At 35.8% G+C, this 17,380-nt stretch overlaps 1 protein-coding gene across 2 annotated transcripts in view; it reads left to right on the plus strand.

The window, feature by feature from the left end:
• Window positions 1-17,380, plus strand: part of ntng2a (netrin g2a) — a 65,710-nt gene that overhangs the window by 30,055 nt on the left and 18,275 nt on the right. For both annotated transcript variants that reach the window (XM_052564255.1, XM_052564254.1), the window contains exons 4-5: window positions 10,976-11,148; window positions 11,500-11,523. In XM_052564255.1, coding sequence (XP_052420215.1) covers window positions 10,976-11,148; window positions 11,500-11,523 — 197 coding nt within the window. The remainder of the gene's footprint in view (window positions 1-10,975; window positions 11,149-11,499; window positions 11,524-17,380) is intronic.

Here is a 17,380-nt window from a genome sequence, read left to right on the forward strand (position 1 = left end):
AGAAGTGGGTATTATATGACTAATGATGCACTCTCGTGGCTGTGTATGATTGAATTAACCCATGCCTTTTACCCTGAGCCCAGCCATCATTTTTTTCAAAAAACTCTTCAGAAACCCCCACCCCACATGAAGAGAATCAGAATACATCTAATACAATTAACTAATATCAGAGCAAGAAGAAAACTAGACTCTTCAGTTTTTGTCTGCTGTAATTTGCCCATAAAACCCCTTAACATTTACTGCACAAGAAAAAAAACTCCAATTAGCAATGTCTGTCCATTAAAATAACGATTAACATTATTAGCATGAAATTAGCATTAGCACGATATTAGCATGAATAAGCATGCACTTGTTTTACAATAACATTTTTGTAAATTATCTCATCTTAAATCGCACAAAACACTCTATATTTCTAAAACTACATCTTTAATACACGATTTACTTAACTTGTGTAAAGTTGTTTTTGTCAGTGACCTGCAGTCCTTCACTGGCGGTTCACTCATAGTTGATGCTCCAAACATGTTTTGACCACTTCAGAAGGCTCAGACAGTTTTTAGTAACCACAAAGAACTGAAAACATTGCTATAAAGATGAAACATTAATGGCATATGAAAAACCAGAATTAAACATTAACTTTGTTTGCATTAACATTAACTTTGACAGCCATAAATGTAATGAATTCATGTTTGTTTTGATGAAATACTTCACACAGCACATTCAGAAATAATGTCACAATCAGCTTTTCTAATTATGTTGTATATCTTGTTAGGCTCCGAGCACGAACATGACATGAAAGTGCACTGCCTCTTTGACGAAGAGTTCATAGTGTAAGGCTCAGGTATTTACCTCGTTAAGACAAGAGATGAAAGAGCATCTTCAAACGACAGACTGTTGTGTCTGTAAAGGGGGAAAATATAAAACATAAAGAATGACTCATGCTCTGTGACCTCACATTCAAAGCTGTTTTTTTTTTTTTAAACGTTTTAATTTACTTTCAAGTGCTGCACTTCAGTGACTGATTACATCAGGGAGAGCAGGTGGGAATAAAGTTATATTTCACGGAGCAAACAGTAAAAATTTGCACATGCATATTTTTGGGAAAACGGACTAAAGCAAAAATAATTTTACTAGGAAAGGAAACTTTACAAAAAAGGGGAAATGCTACAGTGGAAACTTTATAAGTTAAACAAATGCAGCCAAAAATTTAATTACATTTATTAGCTTTGAAAATATAATGTGAACATTGATTACTATATAATTTATTGAGAAAATACATATATTCAACAAGAGATAGACTTTTACAGTAATAATACAAAAAAATATGATGAAAAAATCATTTATGTTATCAATTCATTATATTTCATAGGATGCTCAACTTTTCATTAATAGATTATTTTACCACCTGTGTTATTACGGTTTTTGGAGTAAGTTGGTGTATTAACATTATGTAAGGTAATGATATGTAAAAAGTAAAATATGCATGTATTAAAATGTAAAATCCTAATCAAATATTTTATACATTGAATTTCTTGCCTATATTAATTCTACAGTTATTATCTACAGTATAAGATGCTACATTCACAAAAGCATTCTAAAAGGAAATCAGGGAGGCAGTTAGCACAAGCAAAAGGAAAGAGGGAACAACAGAAAACTGTCCTCCTCCGGATTTTCATTCGCAAGGGGACCTTTGAAATTCTATTAAGGTCGTTCGGCCTCCCTGAAAGCGAGCACCGCAGGCGTAAATATCTCCTCTGCCCAGATCCCTACCCTAGGGGCGCGGAATAAAAGGGGGTGTCCCAGGAAGGCAAACAGAATTTTTCATTAGAACGCCATCGCTCATCAAAATTTCATCCGGCCATTCTGTATGGGGACTGTGTCTAGTGCAACGCCATCACAGCAGGACGTTCCTGTTCAGTCGACTGGGCCAATCCCTCCTGCACTAAAACATATTGTTCATTAAATTCTCCTTTTTGTCCACACATAACATCATAAACACCATGACACAGTAGTGCCTGCGGAAGAGCGATTTCTGATGACTTCACACATCTATACTCAAAAGATGATTCTAAAAGTTCTAAAATCCAGAGCTGAAATGCAGACTTTGCAGTGCATCCACCTTGTGAAAACCCAACTTATGTGTTTTTACTGTAAGTACAACAACATATAAAACAGGGCTGTAGTTATTAACGTCTTTGCTAATCTGTCTATTTTGTTCTTTAGATATTTTCATGATCTGATGCTCTCCCCGATTTCCTAGATACAATGTGTGAACTAAAGTTTATCACTTTGTAGCAAAAATAGTTACAAATATGATAAAATACATACAATATCATATTTTTAAATGGTTATTAGTAATAATAATACATTTTACTAACATGATACATATATTTCTAAATAAATATAGTAAAATATATCATATTAAAAAAGTATTACTTAAAAAAGTATCTACTAAGTATTACTACTATTATTCAAATAAAAATATCATGACTTGCATGTAGGATTTCAAGTTTCAACTATTTTTTTAAAACATTTTTTTTTTTTAAATATCTTAATAGTTTATTTAATAATGACAGAGGGTTGCTATTGCTTGCTGTCAGGATGCAAAATGGAAGTGGTCATATATATATATATATATATGTACATACTTGAAAATAAATGTTTGTTTTTTCTTTACAAATAATATTTTAATACATCATTTTACAAATATAAAGTGTCACTTCTAATGGATTATTTCCATGCAAACACTCCAGACTAAGCGATAATGAAACTTAGTGTTATTTACATTCATCATTTTGTCATGTCATGTAAATTATATTATTGAAAATTATACACTCATTTGCTGTTCATATACACGCATATACAACATAATGAAAGGAATGATCACAGAGAACTAGTTTGAAATCCAACACCAACCAGTTTGATTTACGTTGTAAAGATAAGTGTGTGCCCATCTCACTGTATTCAGCATCATGCCGATGCCTAGAGGATACAGCTCTGTGGACAGTTTCACAGCAGGCGATGGAGTCACATTCTGGCAATAATTGGCCCCATCGCGATGTTTCCGTGGGGGGGAGAAATTAATTATGAAGGGACCTCCCTTATTCTTTCTCTCCTTCAACTTTTTTGATGTGCACAGGCAATGGCAAGACCACTCTCTGTCGTTTGTGCACACGTCTCCTTTCCTCAACGTTATTCCATGTCTTCCACGTGAGAGGCGGCTACGGCAGCAGCATTGCTTTTGGCTTCCGCCCTTTTGTCTGGGAGTGCAGAAAAAGCCCTTTTCTGCATCCTGTGTGAATAATTTACAGGATCTGCCGGTGCCAAAGCTTTCAAGGTCATCTGCGATTCAGTAGCTGTGGTACAGGAAGGGCCTTTCGTCTCATGGGGAGCGCTCTCTCTCCCATGTATCTCCAACCTTTTAACTGCAAATCCTCCTTGAGGAGCATGGGGAACGGGGCTGTAGAGGCAAGGTCTCCGGTCTGCCACCACCCTTCAGCACTGCTTTTGTATGGATAGTTCTCTCAGGAATTGGGGAGGAAACAGCGGGGCATTTTTCATTAGCCGCTCCCCTGGCACAGGCTAGTAAAGAAAAGACCACATTCAGAAACTAACTCCCCGCGACTGCCTTTTAACACACAGATCCGCTATTGTGCAGCTGACCTTTTTTTTAGCTGCTATACTTCAAAAGTGCGGGAAGGGGCTGGAGTGCTGATAATAAGGAATATGAAAACAGGTTTCTAGCGAGGCGAGGGAGTTCTGTGAGAGCCGCGGCACCGGAGGAGTCTGCATCAGGCATCGTTTGCCGAGGTCAAAGCTTTCAGGGTCCTGTGGAGGGATTAGGACAAGGAAAAGAAAAGAGCATTTGAAGCCAATTACCCACATCGGTCTTCCTGAGCGGTTCTTATAAATCAATATCTGCTGCCTGAACACCGTGTAAACTGAATTGAATCTTATTTTCGGAGAGCTGTCATGTTCAATTTGTACCTCTCATCCTTAATGGACGAAGCTAAAACATTGATAATACAAGGTGTATGAGACGCCCAAGACATCAAGCTTGTTAACAAAGCGGGTCATTTTCTCAACCAGGCCAAGTTCCTGGGCCACACAGCCCATTTGGAAACGTTCACACATTACCGTTCGCTAATGGCCACTCTTTCTCTACATTCTGTTCCTCAATCCTCCTCAAAATGGAGGTAATAAGTCAGTCGGGTACTGGTGATAATGACCAATCTAAGGCGGCCCGAGGTGACTCTCCGGGCACCGATTGTCCTCGTCTTTCCTCTATCCTTTTTTGTTTGCGTAAGTGCCTCATGATGAGCTTGGCAGTGCTTCTGTGCAAATGAGAATAAATAGTCAGGGTGTCTCGTGAGAGAAGACTGTGGGAAAAATAAATCAAGTTCCCATTAACAGCAGCTTCCAGCTGCTTCAGAGCAACGGACTCCAGCGGCAGCCTTTTATCTGTCTATCTGTGTTTGTTTAGTGCCACTGCTATTTATTCATCTGAGCGCCGCGCTCCTGTTATTTGCACCAGACTTTGCCACTTTTAAACAAATCTTGAAAGAAATCTAGCTGCCGCATCCCATAAAGGCATAAATGCTCATAATGATATTCTATAAACGTTCATCAACGATGCCCTGGGGAGAATTACGTCACATTCGTCTTTGGTTGTGCAGATTTATCCAAAAGCTCATTACCTAAGCAATGGCAGGTTTAAAAACAGTTTTCGTTACTTGCGTCAAAAGGAGGGCGATGCTCAAGGCAGAGAATTACACTTGGTAGAAAATTCAGTCCATGTGCTATTACATTTTTTTTTACAGATTTTGCCGCTTATTATTTAAACTACAACACCCAATTTAATGCATTAAATAATGTAATCAATCAAAAAACTACTTTTGATTTGACAGTTTCTTAAAATCACAGTGCTTATTGTGTGAGCCAAAATAGTGACAGTGGCAGAGAATGTGTACATAATCATACATTGACATAAATAAAAGCCAGAAGTGATTTAGATTATAACTTTGTAATTACATTAATCAGTAGACATTTAGGAAACCTCTTCAGAAACAGTCACTAAGTGGCTCAATCAACGTACAGCAGTTTCATGGGGTGAGGATAAACCAGCTGCAGGGTAAAGCTATAAAGTGTAGGTGGAAGTGTCCCCTTCTGTAAAAACACAATCGACAAAGATTGTCATCCGAAGCCAAATTCCATTCAAATGCTCTTCAAATTGCTAGAGCTCATGTTATCTATACACTGTTCATACCTCAATCAAAACACCCCATGCAGGCAAATGATTTGTTATTACTGTTATTTATAAAGATGATCACAAGCCAGCATTCACTTCAGACTGATAATTAAGCCCCTCAAGAGCAGACATATATGCATGATTTGTTTTTTTGTCAGCATGACAGCCAACCTGAATAATAAATAATAAACACAGTTATCTAATGCAGCAAAATGCTGTTGCAATGCCAACCGGAAAAGCTTTAAGTTGTTAAGAGACAGATAAAGGAGGAAGAGCCTTCCTCACCAGTACAAGGGATTTGTTTGGTGAATTTATTTTCACCAGATTCATCCAGGAGCAGGACAGTTTGAGTTTGACTACATGATGTAAATGTGGATATGGGCATAATTTTAAAAATAAATATGTTACTTTTAATATTTAAATGCTTAAGTAAATTTTAAATAAGAACGTAAATAAAAACTAAAATAAATAAATAAATTATAAATAGCATTGTGGGTGTAATTAAAAAAATTAATATAAAAAAAATAAACAAATTTCTTTTTAGAGATTTATTTCCTAATAATAATAATAATAATACTTTATATATATATATATATATATATATATATATATATAATATATTTTATCCCCCCCAAATGAAGGTTATATAAATTTTTAAATGTTAAAGAAAATTTAAAACAGAATTTTAATTAACACGAATTCATTCATTAATTAATTCATGATTTTTTAAGCTAATTAAAAAAAAAAATGTTGAAATTGTCTTGTTTACACACACATTGTGCCTGTGGCCAGAGGATGGCTACATTGTCCCCAGCCTAATGCACGCAACTTGTAGCTCACATTTTTGAGCTCAAGCTTTGAGAAGAATCCACAACAGCTCGATCTCTACTTTTAGCGCCTCTGTTTTGCGGGAGCATTAAGAGCCATATGTTTCTCACACACTCCTGATTCTCCAGTCACAGATGGCCAGATAGGGGTTTGATCCTATCCCAACAGCAGAGCCTGGCAGCAAGCGTGCCCATGAGATCTGTTCCTGTCCCAAGCAGTGGGGTCCCAGCCCTGCGCTGTCTGGATATAGCTGCCCTGGATCCACACAGATTCTGTGAGTACAGGGCAGAGAAACCTCACCTCACACCCTAGAAAAAGATGTTGCTACTCCGCCCCCCTGCCGAGGTCCAGGATGCCTCCTGCTGTTCCCCTGCAACCTGCAGCGAGACTGACTGATTGTGCTAGAAACACACCGAGGCTGTTTTACCAGCCCATCTAACCACATAATGCCAGCGTTTTAATAAGAGCAAAACAGCCTTGTCCTCTCTGTCCTGAACAGTGGCACAAATTACTTCTTCTGTCCTTAGTTTTTAATCCCAAGACTTTTACTGTCTGCATAGCACTTTTTTTGGTGAGTTGTCAATAATTTAGAATATTCATGATGATGAGGAACGCATACCAATCTGCAAGCTAGCGCCTGTATCGTTTGCAGTTTTCACACTCACTATCCATGCACATTTACAAAACGCCAGCAGGCATTTATTCAGCTGTCAAACCAGACAGATTTCTTTTTTGCGTTGTTTTTGCCAAGGGCTTGCATCACTTCGAGTGCTGTTTTTTCGCGGGACGTTAGATTCCCACAGCTGCCCTGTATTAGTTGGCGATGTGACTTTGCCGCTTTTATCTGGCAACTTTTGTTTAAGATGCAATTCCTGATTGAACACTACGTTTAACTGTGCTGAATGCACCTTCATTAGGTGTTGCTTTGACACTTTCATTCTTGTGTTAACTCTCAAAACACACTTTTTATACACTCAAGCTTAATTACCACACTAAAAATTTATGAAAGTGTGTATGTATATTGCTAACTTATGTCATTTTTATTTTCTGAAACATTATGAACATTTTCATGTGTGTCTTTTCCTTCATTTCAAAAGATTTATTGTACAGAATTCTGTGGTGGAAATGGCCTTTTTGGACTTGCTAATTCTAAATGTACAGATTTTTTTGTACACAGGAATACATACACACAAAAACAGATACACACAATTATACATTATTTGCATTCTTTTTTGCTGCATTACAGGAAAAAATGATGTTACAATAATAATTAGTAATATTTACTGTACCTTGATTTTTCTTCATGCATCAGATTTCTCCAGTTTCATCTCAAGAATACTCTTCTCTGAGGTGGTTTTCTAATGTAAACAAGTACACAAAAACATTATTATAAAATGATAATTATTGTAAAGCACTTGATTTAAATAATTTCAGTAGTGAAATGTTATATGATTTTGATTACTTTGTTTAGCATCATTTTTAATAATTTAATTATACTTTTACTTTCATATTTTAAGATAAGTCTTGGATGAGTAAAACAAAATCCATACATAAAAGGAAATTGAAAAGTAGAATAAATTACCGTACAAAGTTTGGGAACGTTAAGATTTATTAATGTTTTTGAAAGAAGTGTCTAAGGCTGCATTTATCTGATCAGTAGAAAAACAGTAAAATTGTGAAATATTACTACAATTAAAAAAGCTGTTTTTTGTTTTAATACAACTTGTATAAATGTAATTTATCCCTGTGATACAAAGCTGAATTTTCAGGATCATTACTCCAGTCTTTAATGACACATGATCCATCAGAAATCAGTCTAATATGCTGATTTAGTGCTCAACAAACATTTATTATTGCTAAAAAGTTTTTTTTTTTTTTTTTTTTACATAACAGTGGCCATAGATAAAGCAACGCCCAAATATGCAACCCAAGCAAAATGAACACTGTATCTGTATCTGCTCACGGTGCACTACATTAAACAGAGACTCATTCTCATCCGTTTTTCATCGCTCCTCACAGGGTGGGTCCTAATTCCTACCTGGACATAAGAGGATTGTAAAGCACACACCCTGGATTTGGTCAGAAATTGATATGGGACCTTGCTGTGCTTTAATTGATTAACACTCGCTTCAGATCCTGCGCTGCCTCTCAAAAGTAGAGAGGTCCTCCCTTAAGGCGAGAATCCCTGCAATGAAGTGGTCCACCGCTGATTAATTTGTCATGATAGGAGCTTGATGGGCACTTGGTCTTGGAGAAACAGCCGAATGAAAGAGTGTGTGATTGACGTTGGGTTTTAATTACGACTTAAAGGCCTCCAGAGGGTGGTAGAAGTCAAGTTTCCTCAGGCTTTTGAAAAACAGACCTAATTAAAGTAAATGAAATTGAGTAAATTACACTCTGTCAAAGAAGCTGAAAACAGATGAGGGCCAGTGACAGTTTCTTGTCCGTCCTATTAAAAATGAAATAAATAAAAAACCCTACATAAAAAAAACATAAAACAAATATATTATATTTATTTGATATATTTTCACTTAATTTTATATAAATAAATTCTATTTTTGTAACATTCATTCTCAGTCCAAAGTTAGTAAAGTGTTTTGCACTAATGCCCTAATTTATTGCAATATATATATATATATATATATATACAGTACATCATATATATATATATATACAGTACATCATATATATATATATATATACAGTACATCATATATATATATATATATATATATATATATATATATATATATATATATATATATATATATATATATATATATATATATATATATATATATATATATATATATATATATATATATATATATATATATATATAGGAATAGCTTTAATCTTCCAGAGCATAAGAGAGCATTTTATTCCAGAGTTTCGTACCATATGTTGGCAAGGCATGCCTTTTTTTTAAGGGAATCTTCAGAGGGCGAGGTATGACCTCATTATACGGCAATACAAGATTCGGTTATGGGGTGTCCGCATGGAAATATATAGGTCAGCTTCATAAATATTTCATGCAAATGGATAGCTGTTCGCTTTAGTGAGGATGAAAAAAAATCTGATGCATTGGGATTTACACACTCATTTGATTACAGCGATTGTAATTGCAAAAGTCGTCATTTCCATACTAACCTGCTTTCCACCCCAGACCTTTAATCTCAGCTATCCTTAAACTCGGCTGTCAGATAGCCGGAGCATTCCTCATAAACTCAAAGGAGGGAAGCGACATTTTGTGGAGCACTGCAGATTTTTCTTATAAAGCCAACGATAAGGAGAGACAAGGCGAGGCCATCTCAATATCCCCCATTTATTCTCATTACTAGCGATTATCATTACTCACTCTCTCTCTCTCTTTCTCTCTCTCTCTCTCGTTGGTTCCATCTTTCTTGAGGTATTCCCTTCCCCCCAGTAGACGACTGCTATATTTGGAGTAGAGCAGACGGATGCTGTTTACTGTCCCCAAAGATCCCAGAGTTTTATCTCCAACATCAGAGACAACCAGAATCAAACTCTCCCGCATCTACAACAAACACAGACAGTGCTTAAAAACATGGGGCATGGGAAGAGTCTTGATAATGATGAAAGATTAGAAACATTGAGGAAAGTCAAAAAGATCACACTAATCTCTAGAAAACTGCAGACAGGAAAAAAAATCTTTAAGCGAATATGACTCATGTCATATTTATTCATTTTTACTATTTCTACTTAGCTTTAATTTATTTTTATTTGAGTTATGATAATTTAATCTTTCAATTTAAACAAATTAGAAATGTTTACCTTTTTAAGTTTAAGTTTTTCATTCAATATTTATATTCATTTCAGTTTGGAGTTATTAAAAACTTTAACTAAATTACAAAATTTACTAGTATATTTTTTTACTTCATTTCTAGACTTAAAACAAGTTTAAAAAAATAGATGACAATGCATTGACAAAATAAACTTATATTAATGATATATACTCGACATCAGTGTTATTTTACTAATAAAATCATGTCATGTCATGTACTATTTAAAAATTATGAATATTCGATTTTTTTTTATATTTTACAATTTAAAATACGTTTTTCGGTAATTTTGTAATTACAATTTTTATTTAGCTTTGTAATTTTGTACATCAACTTGACTAAAAAAAAGTTTACTTTTACAAAGTTTTTCGTATATTTTATTTCATTTCAGCTTGAATTGTGAATTAGCAAAAGCATTTATTTGAAATTTTTAATAGCTTCAAGATTGAAGATTTTTATTCGTCACATACACAATTATATAGATAATATATAACCAGCAGTGAAATGTGTTTAGACTTAAGTTAATAATAATATAAATACATAATAATAGTAATAATAATAATACTACGTAAATGCCAGTGCATGGAGACGATGTACACTCATTTTAATACTCTATTAATGGGAACCCATAGTCCTATATCTAACACAGAGTTGATTTTCAAGTAGATTTTTCTTGTATGAACAATTTAACTTCATGCAAGTTAGTAGTGCCTTTGGGAAATGAGATTTTCTCCACAACAGCCATGAGAAGCAACATAACCAGCATTGTACTGGTTACCCCCCCCCCCCCCCCCCCCCCCCAAGCGAAATCTCACTGGCCCAAAATCCCCTTCTATATAACTGTATACACAACAACCTAAATGTAAAGATCTGTAGCATCCTCAGTATTCCCTGCAGGTACTGTTTCAGCTATGCGCTACGATGTCTGGCTCCACTAATTAGCCTAGCTGATTTCTTGAGCCGAGCAGCTGAGCTAATGAGTTACCTCGGGTGACCCCAACAAATAAAGGGTGGGAATTGTCCTCGATGGTGCAGCTTTCGCCCTTGCCTGTGGCTGCGGTGTAACAAGTGTGCTAATTGGTGTTCCCTGTTTTCACAGGTGTAAGTGTAACCTCCACGCCGGTCAGTGCTCCCTTCGTGACGGGACCCTTCAGTGCGACTGCGAGCACAACACCACTGGACAAGACTGCTCGGCCTGTGAGAGAGGATTCAAAGCCAAGTCCTGGAAGCCCGGCTCCTACCTGCCCACCCCGAACGGCTCCCCGAACATTTGTACGAATTATGCACCTGCTGTATTCAGACACGCGCACACACCTGAGGGGAAGCTATGATTTACGTACAGTGTGGAAAACTGGGGCATCTTCACTCGCTAAGGAAAGCAGAGTAGCACGAAGCTTTCAAGTAAACTTCACAATAAAAAGAAGACTAGGAGAAATATACAGTTCATCGCTACTGTACGTTCACTTTGTGCAAAAGCGAGGCAGGTTGCTGTATTTTTTAACTCTTAGATGTGCCTCAGAGAGGTAGGGGAATAAATAAAATAAACCCACAGGAGTGTTTTGGAAAATAAATAAAGAGTAAAACTCTCTCATTTGTTTCATCTTCCTCTCTTTCTGTTTGCAGGTGAGGCGTCGGGAACGTCTGACAGTAAGTGGCATGCTAATGGAATGCGCTGACTGTCGTTTTCATGTTTTCGCTCCTGCTGCCATCACTCTTTTTGGCCTCTTTATTTCATGTCGTTAGCAAGACGTCGGTTCTGATCCATCCCTTCACTGTCACTGTGAACTCTGATGGTCTGATGCATTTTTCCACAGTTTTCTACTTCATAAATGTTTCATGTGATGTGAGACGCAAACATTCTAACGCTGGCTAGTGATCTATGAGGGTGCGCTCAAGGTTATAAGACATTTCAGCGAGGTTCTGCCCATTTGTGGTGGTCTAATGCTGTTCTGTTGGAAATCTGAGGTGATGACTGATCTCAAGAGAAATATAGAGGAATCCTTTTCCTCAAGAATATTCTTCAGGGTGCACTTTAATACTTTTTTCCAGCTTAAAGGTGAAACATTAAAATTTTTAGTGACACTAGTGGCTCATACTAAGTTTTGCATCTGGAGAAATCTGTGGTACTTTTGAAAAATGTTTCAAATAGATAAGATGGACAATCTAGTCATATCAGCTGCATAAAAGCTGTTTAATTAGATAAGAAAGTTCTCTTCTCTTGGTGGTGACCATAGTGAGATCATGTGACCATTTAAATACTGCAAACATCATCTCAGTAAACGATTTTTACGACACGTTCATTTGTGGAAAACGTGACAAAACCAGTCTTAAGTCGCACAAGTACATTTGTACAATACAGGTATAGGTCATATTAGGATATTAGGTACAGATTATGTTCCATGAAGATATTTTGTAAAAACTTGATTCCTGATTAGTAATAATCATTGCTAAGAACTTCATTTGGACAACATTAAAGTGCAATTTTCTCAATAATTAGATTTTTTTGCATCCTCAGATTCAAATGGTTAGGCAAAATATTGTCATATCCTAACAAACCTTACATCAATAAAAACGTATTTATTCAGCTTTCAGCTTTGATGTACAATATGGTTTGTTAGGATAAGACAATATTTGGCAGAGATGCAACTATTTGACAATATGGAATTTGAGGTTGCAAAAAAAAAAATCTAAATACTTAGAAAAATCACCTTTAAAGTTGTCTAAATTAAGTTCTTAGCAATGCATATTACTAATCAAAATCTAGGTTTTGATATATTGAAGGTAGGAAATTTACAAAATATTTTCATGCAACATGATCTTTACTTAATGTTCCAATGATTTTTGGCATAAAAGAAAAATCTATCATTTTGACCCATACAATGTTTTTTTGGCTATTGCTAAAAATAAACCTCAGTGACTTAAGAACGGTTTTGTTGTCCAGGATCACAAATGTGCTCGTGAACAGGGTTTATGCCAATGTTGTCTGTAACCAAAAACATTTGCTTTTGCATGATACTGCAACAAAACCAGTACTGTAAGTTTCAGTATCAGTATCAATTCAAAGACTAGAAAAAAACTACATAGTGCACCTTCAATCGTTTGCCAAATGAAAAAAACAGGTTATAATGTTGTTCTTCATTTCCAGTTCCAACACTAGCAGTTACACTTGACCCTGACACTGTACCAATGTCCATAAGACCACCCACAGTCCAACTGACCTCAGACTCAACACCAGCCACCACAGCTTCAGTCCAGCTGATCACAGGAACCCAGACTCGGGGTACAGCACCATCTGTAAACATGAGCTAGTTTAAAGTCCATAGAGTATGCAGTTTGTCACATAAAGGTATGTAGATTCAAATAGTTTAGTTTTGTAGTAGTCGAGCTGTGTTCAGTAGATAAGCTCTTTAGATAAAATAAAAGAACATAACAGAAATGCATAAAAGAACCAAAAAGTATCTTGGTATTACAGTGCATTTTTGGTCATGTATTATGTTAAAACCATGGTACTCTGAGGAAATACCATAGATAACCATGTAAATTACATAGTACATGGATGTATGGGTAGCTGACAAATGGAAATGGAAATGAACATAAAGCTTTTCACTACCCTTCAAAAAGTTTGAGGTCATTAAAGCAACAAGTTAGGTGTATATAAGTTATACACCTTATATATATTGAAGTATGTAATATGTAATATGTAAATTCATGACCAGTTCTTTTTGGAAACAAATACACTTAGATAAGTCCAATATTTTATACTGTATATATTGACAATTTACAATATTTATGGCATACTGCAAAACAACAACTATGTTAATGAAACCGCTAAAATTGCTTTATTTTTATGGTCAAAATCTCTTTCCTGTCCAACAAATTAATGAAAATATAAGAGAAAATGGCCTTTAGAGAAATTACAAGTTATGTCAACTGCCAATACACCACAAATACAGGCAGACGGTATTATTACCATTTGAAACTGTAACTGTACTGTAGTGCTTTTGGGTCCTGAGAAGCTTTTCTTCCCAACCTCTGACCAATGAATAACACTCACTGGAGAGAGAGAGAGAGAGAGAGCAATTTATCACAGTGTGTGTCAGGCCATGGACTCTCACTCTCCCTCAGGGTCCCGCTGCCTGCCACCAAACACACATTTATACATCATTTCACTCAAAATAATATGTTGAAATATCTCCATAATTCAATATTATTAGGGCCTGTCAGGATGGCCTGATTTTGGAGTTTGTGATGTCATTTTTTTTAATCAGTGCCAAGCTGAAAATATTTAATAACCCTCCCTGGAAAGAACTGGGATTGTTTGGGGTCGGGGAAAATAATCATCCATAGCATGCAATGCAGATTTTGCAAGTTCTGTCAGCATTTGTCCACAAAAAGTTTTATGTATACTTAAGGATGTGTGAGAGAGGTTCTCCCCTGAGTCTAAGGTGCGATGCCCCTTCTAAAATAGACATTGATTGTGCTGTTACAGGAAGAAACTGTCCTGTACTAAAAGTTTCATGATCACTTCTAATATATTAAGATCGTGGGAAGAATTTGTGGTTCAATAACGTATTGAACAGAGATGTGTCACTGCGTTCATTCATCCCACTGAATAATGGAGCACTCTGACACTCGTCAAGGACATAGCTGAAATCTGAATAGTCCGATTATGAAACTCGAGTTATATCTTTTATTTGCATGAAAAACATCTGGATTCCAGTTATTCTCAGGCTTAAACACATACAATTCACAGACTGTCTAAAGTATACTGCAGACAAAACTAGCAACAGCCAGAGAAATGCCAAGTTCTGATTGGCTGGATGATATGTAACTTCTGTGAGGGTGCACAGGTTTTTCTCAGTTAGCTTGGAACCAGCTGGAAAAAGTTTAGGAAATACATTTCTTACTGAAATACACATATATATATATGAACATAATACATTTTTGTTGATGCTATGTATATATATTTATGTATATATGCCTTATGATATATTATTACAATTTAAAACAAATGTTTTCTCTTTTAATGTTTTAAAATGTAATTTTACTCCTGTGATGCAAAGCTGAATTTTAGCATCATTACTCTAGTCTTCAGTGTCACATGATCCTTCAAAAATCATTTCTATATGCTGATTTAGTACAAAAAAAAATTGTCTTATTATTTTCATCGTCAAAAACAGTTGAACATTTTTTGATACCTTTTCCCCGCCAGGATTCTTTGATGAACAGAAAGAATGCACTTATTTGAAATATTAATCTTCTGCAATATTAATAAGGTCTTTAGTGTCACAAAATCAATTTTATGCATACTTGAATCAAAGTATAAAAAATAAAAAAAATAAATTGTAAATGGTAAATCACAAATAATTGGAAAAGCCATTTAATTCAGTCATTGTGTGAGAATGCATTAGTTAGTCACATATAAAAAGACATCAAAAATCGAACTGTATAAATCCACTTTGTTTACTTTTTATGTCTCTGAAACAATCAGTGTGTATTACTTTACACTTCATTGAATGCCGATCTATTAGTTTTGGAATGTATTACTGATTTCAGATAAACATCAATATAAAAAAATTAAATTGTTTATTTTTTGTTCATTTTACAAGCCCTCTAATCTAGTCAGCAGTTAGTGACCAGAATAAATGAGGATGTGGATGCAACTCTTGTTGAAATCTAGTTGCTCTAGTAGCTGTGACCTCTGCACTCAGAAAGGTTATCAGCATATGCCCTTCAGGGGCAAATCAAGACATCATTACCAACATGATCAGAATGAAAATTAATTAAAGCGGCTTGCTTTTGGTGTGGTGGACACTGGTCCACTAATGTGTTAATGTTAATGTTATGAACAGATGTTGTCATTAATGTGTTGCATTTATGATTTAAAGTTAAGGGCAGGCACAATAAGCTTTAGCTTCTGCCTGCACCAGGTCATTGTGTTTATGTTTTGAATGATTGGATTGAATGATCTGTAAATGACCAAACCGAAAAAAAAAAAAAAAAAATCTCCAAACAGTCCTGGGATTGAACCCTACTGCTATCCAGTATCATTTGTTATTTTATTTTTATTAAATTTTACTCTGGAGTAAAATATGGAAGCACCGTTTATTCTATTCCTCTTTCCTGTATAGTGTTTGAAAGCTCTCACTGTCCTAAAGGAGAAGACAGAGAGGAAAACAGAGTGAATGAAATAGAGAAAGACTGAGCAGGAATTTAGAAGAAATGGATGATGTATGTTTATTAATCTTTTGGGTCTCCCATCACACTAAAAATAACCCTCATGCATTTATCAAGCAAGGGCAATGTTTTTGCACATCTTCATGCCCAAGTGTCTAAAGCAGTGCATGGGGAGAAGCATTTTGAAGATTTAGTGAGCAACTGTACGTAATAAAGGTGACATTTTTCATAATTACTGCAAGGAACTGGCTCTGTTCCAAACCCAAGTGAACTTCCTCGCTGTCTACAGCATACATAGGGGCCTGCCTTCTGAGACAGCATGCTAACAGAAATGGAAGCTCATCTGTGACTGAATGAAACAGACAGTAAATTCATGGGCCATACAAACAGCACTCCTTAAAGCAACTGAATATAGTTTTGTCAACAGTTAAGTGAGTGGAGCTCATGGTCATAATTAATGTGGATAGCTGTACATATGTATTTGGTTTTGCCGTAAAAATGTGTCCTTTTCACAGAACTTTGTACCCACTCAACAAACTCACATACTCCCAGAACATATACATTTCTCGAAGCAGTTATTCTTAATTAGAAGTCTCATTAGAAGTCAGTTTACCATTAGAATGATTTTGAAACAGGTATTACAAGGTTAAAAACTAAATAAATACTGTTGCTTTAAAGGGGGGGGGGTGAAATGCTCGTTTTCACTCAATATCCTTTTAATCTTGAGTACCTATAGAGTAGTACTGCATCCTTCATAACTCCAAAAAGTCTTTAGTTTTATTATATTCATAAGAGAAAGATAGTCTGTACCTATTTTTCCCGGAAAAACACGACCGGCTGGAGGCGTGACGTGTGGGCGGAGCTAAAGAATCACGAGCACGAGTAGGCTTTTGAGTTGAGAGCATGTGGAAGCTGTGACACAGATCCAGAGGCTGAAATTTAACAAGAGCAGCATCAGCAAACGACGTCTCTATGTGGAATGTACTACAACTGTATATATTTGCTTAGCGGTTTTGGAAAATGACTAAGTTCCACTTTATGTCATCTTTTTTTTTTTTTTTTTCTAAGCTGTACATGTGGAAAGTGCAGTTTGATGACAACATCGCATGTTGTTTACTTGATGTGCTTACGCGCCGATAGCTAAGTTAACAACACAGAGATATTTGAAGCAGTTTTACTCACCGCCTGCGGTTCCAACACACGATCGTGACCCTTTTTCGTTGGGATTGCATTATCCTTAAGAAATAAACGATGTGCAAATCCAGCGTCAAACTGGGCCTTGTTTGTAAAACAAGCATCTTCGAAATGCAGGGAACGAACAAAAACA

The sequence above is a fragment of the Carassius gibelio genome, chromosome B8 (assembly GCF_023724105.1).
Source record: "Carassius gibelio isolate Cgi1373 ecotype wild population from Czech Republic chromosome B8, carGib1.2-hapl.c, whole genome shotgun sequence".
NCBI classification, from domain to species: domain Eukaryota; kingdom Metazoa; phylum Chordata; class Actinopteri; order Cypriniformes; family Cyprinidae; genus Carassius; species Carassius gibelio.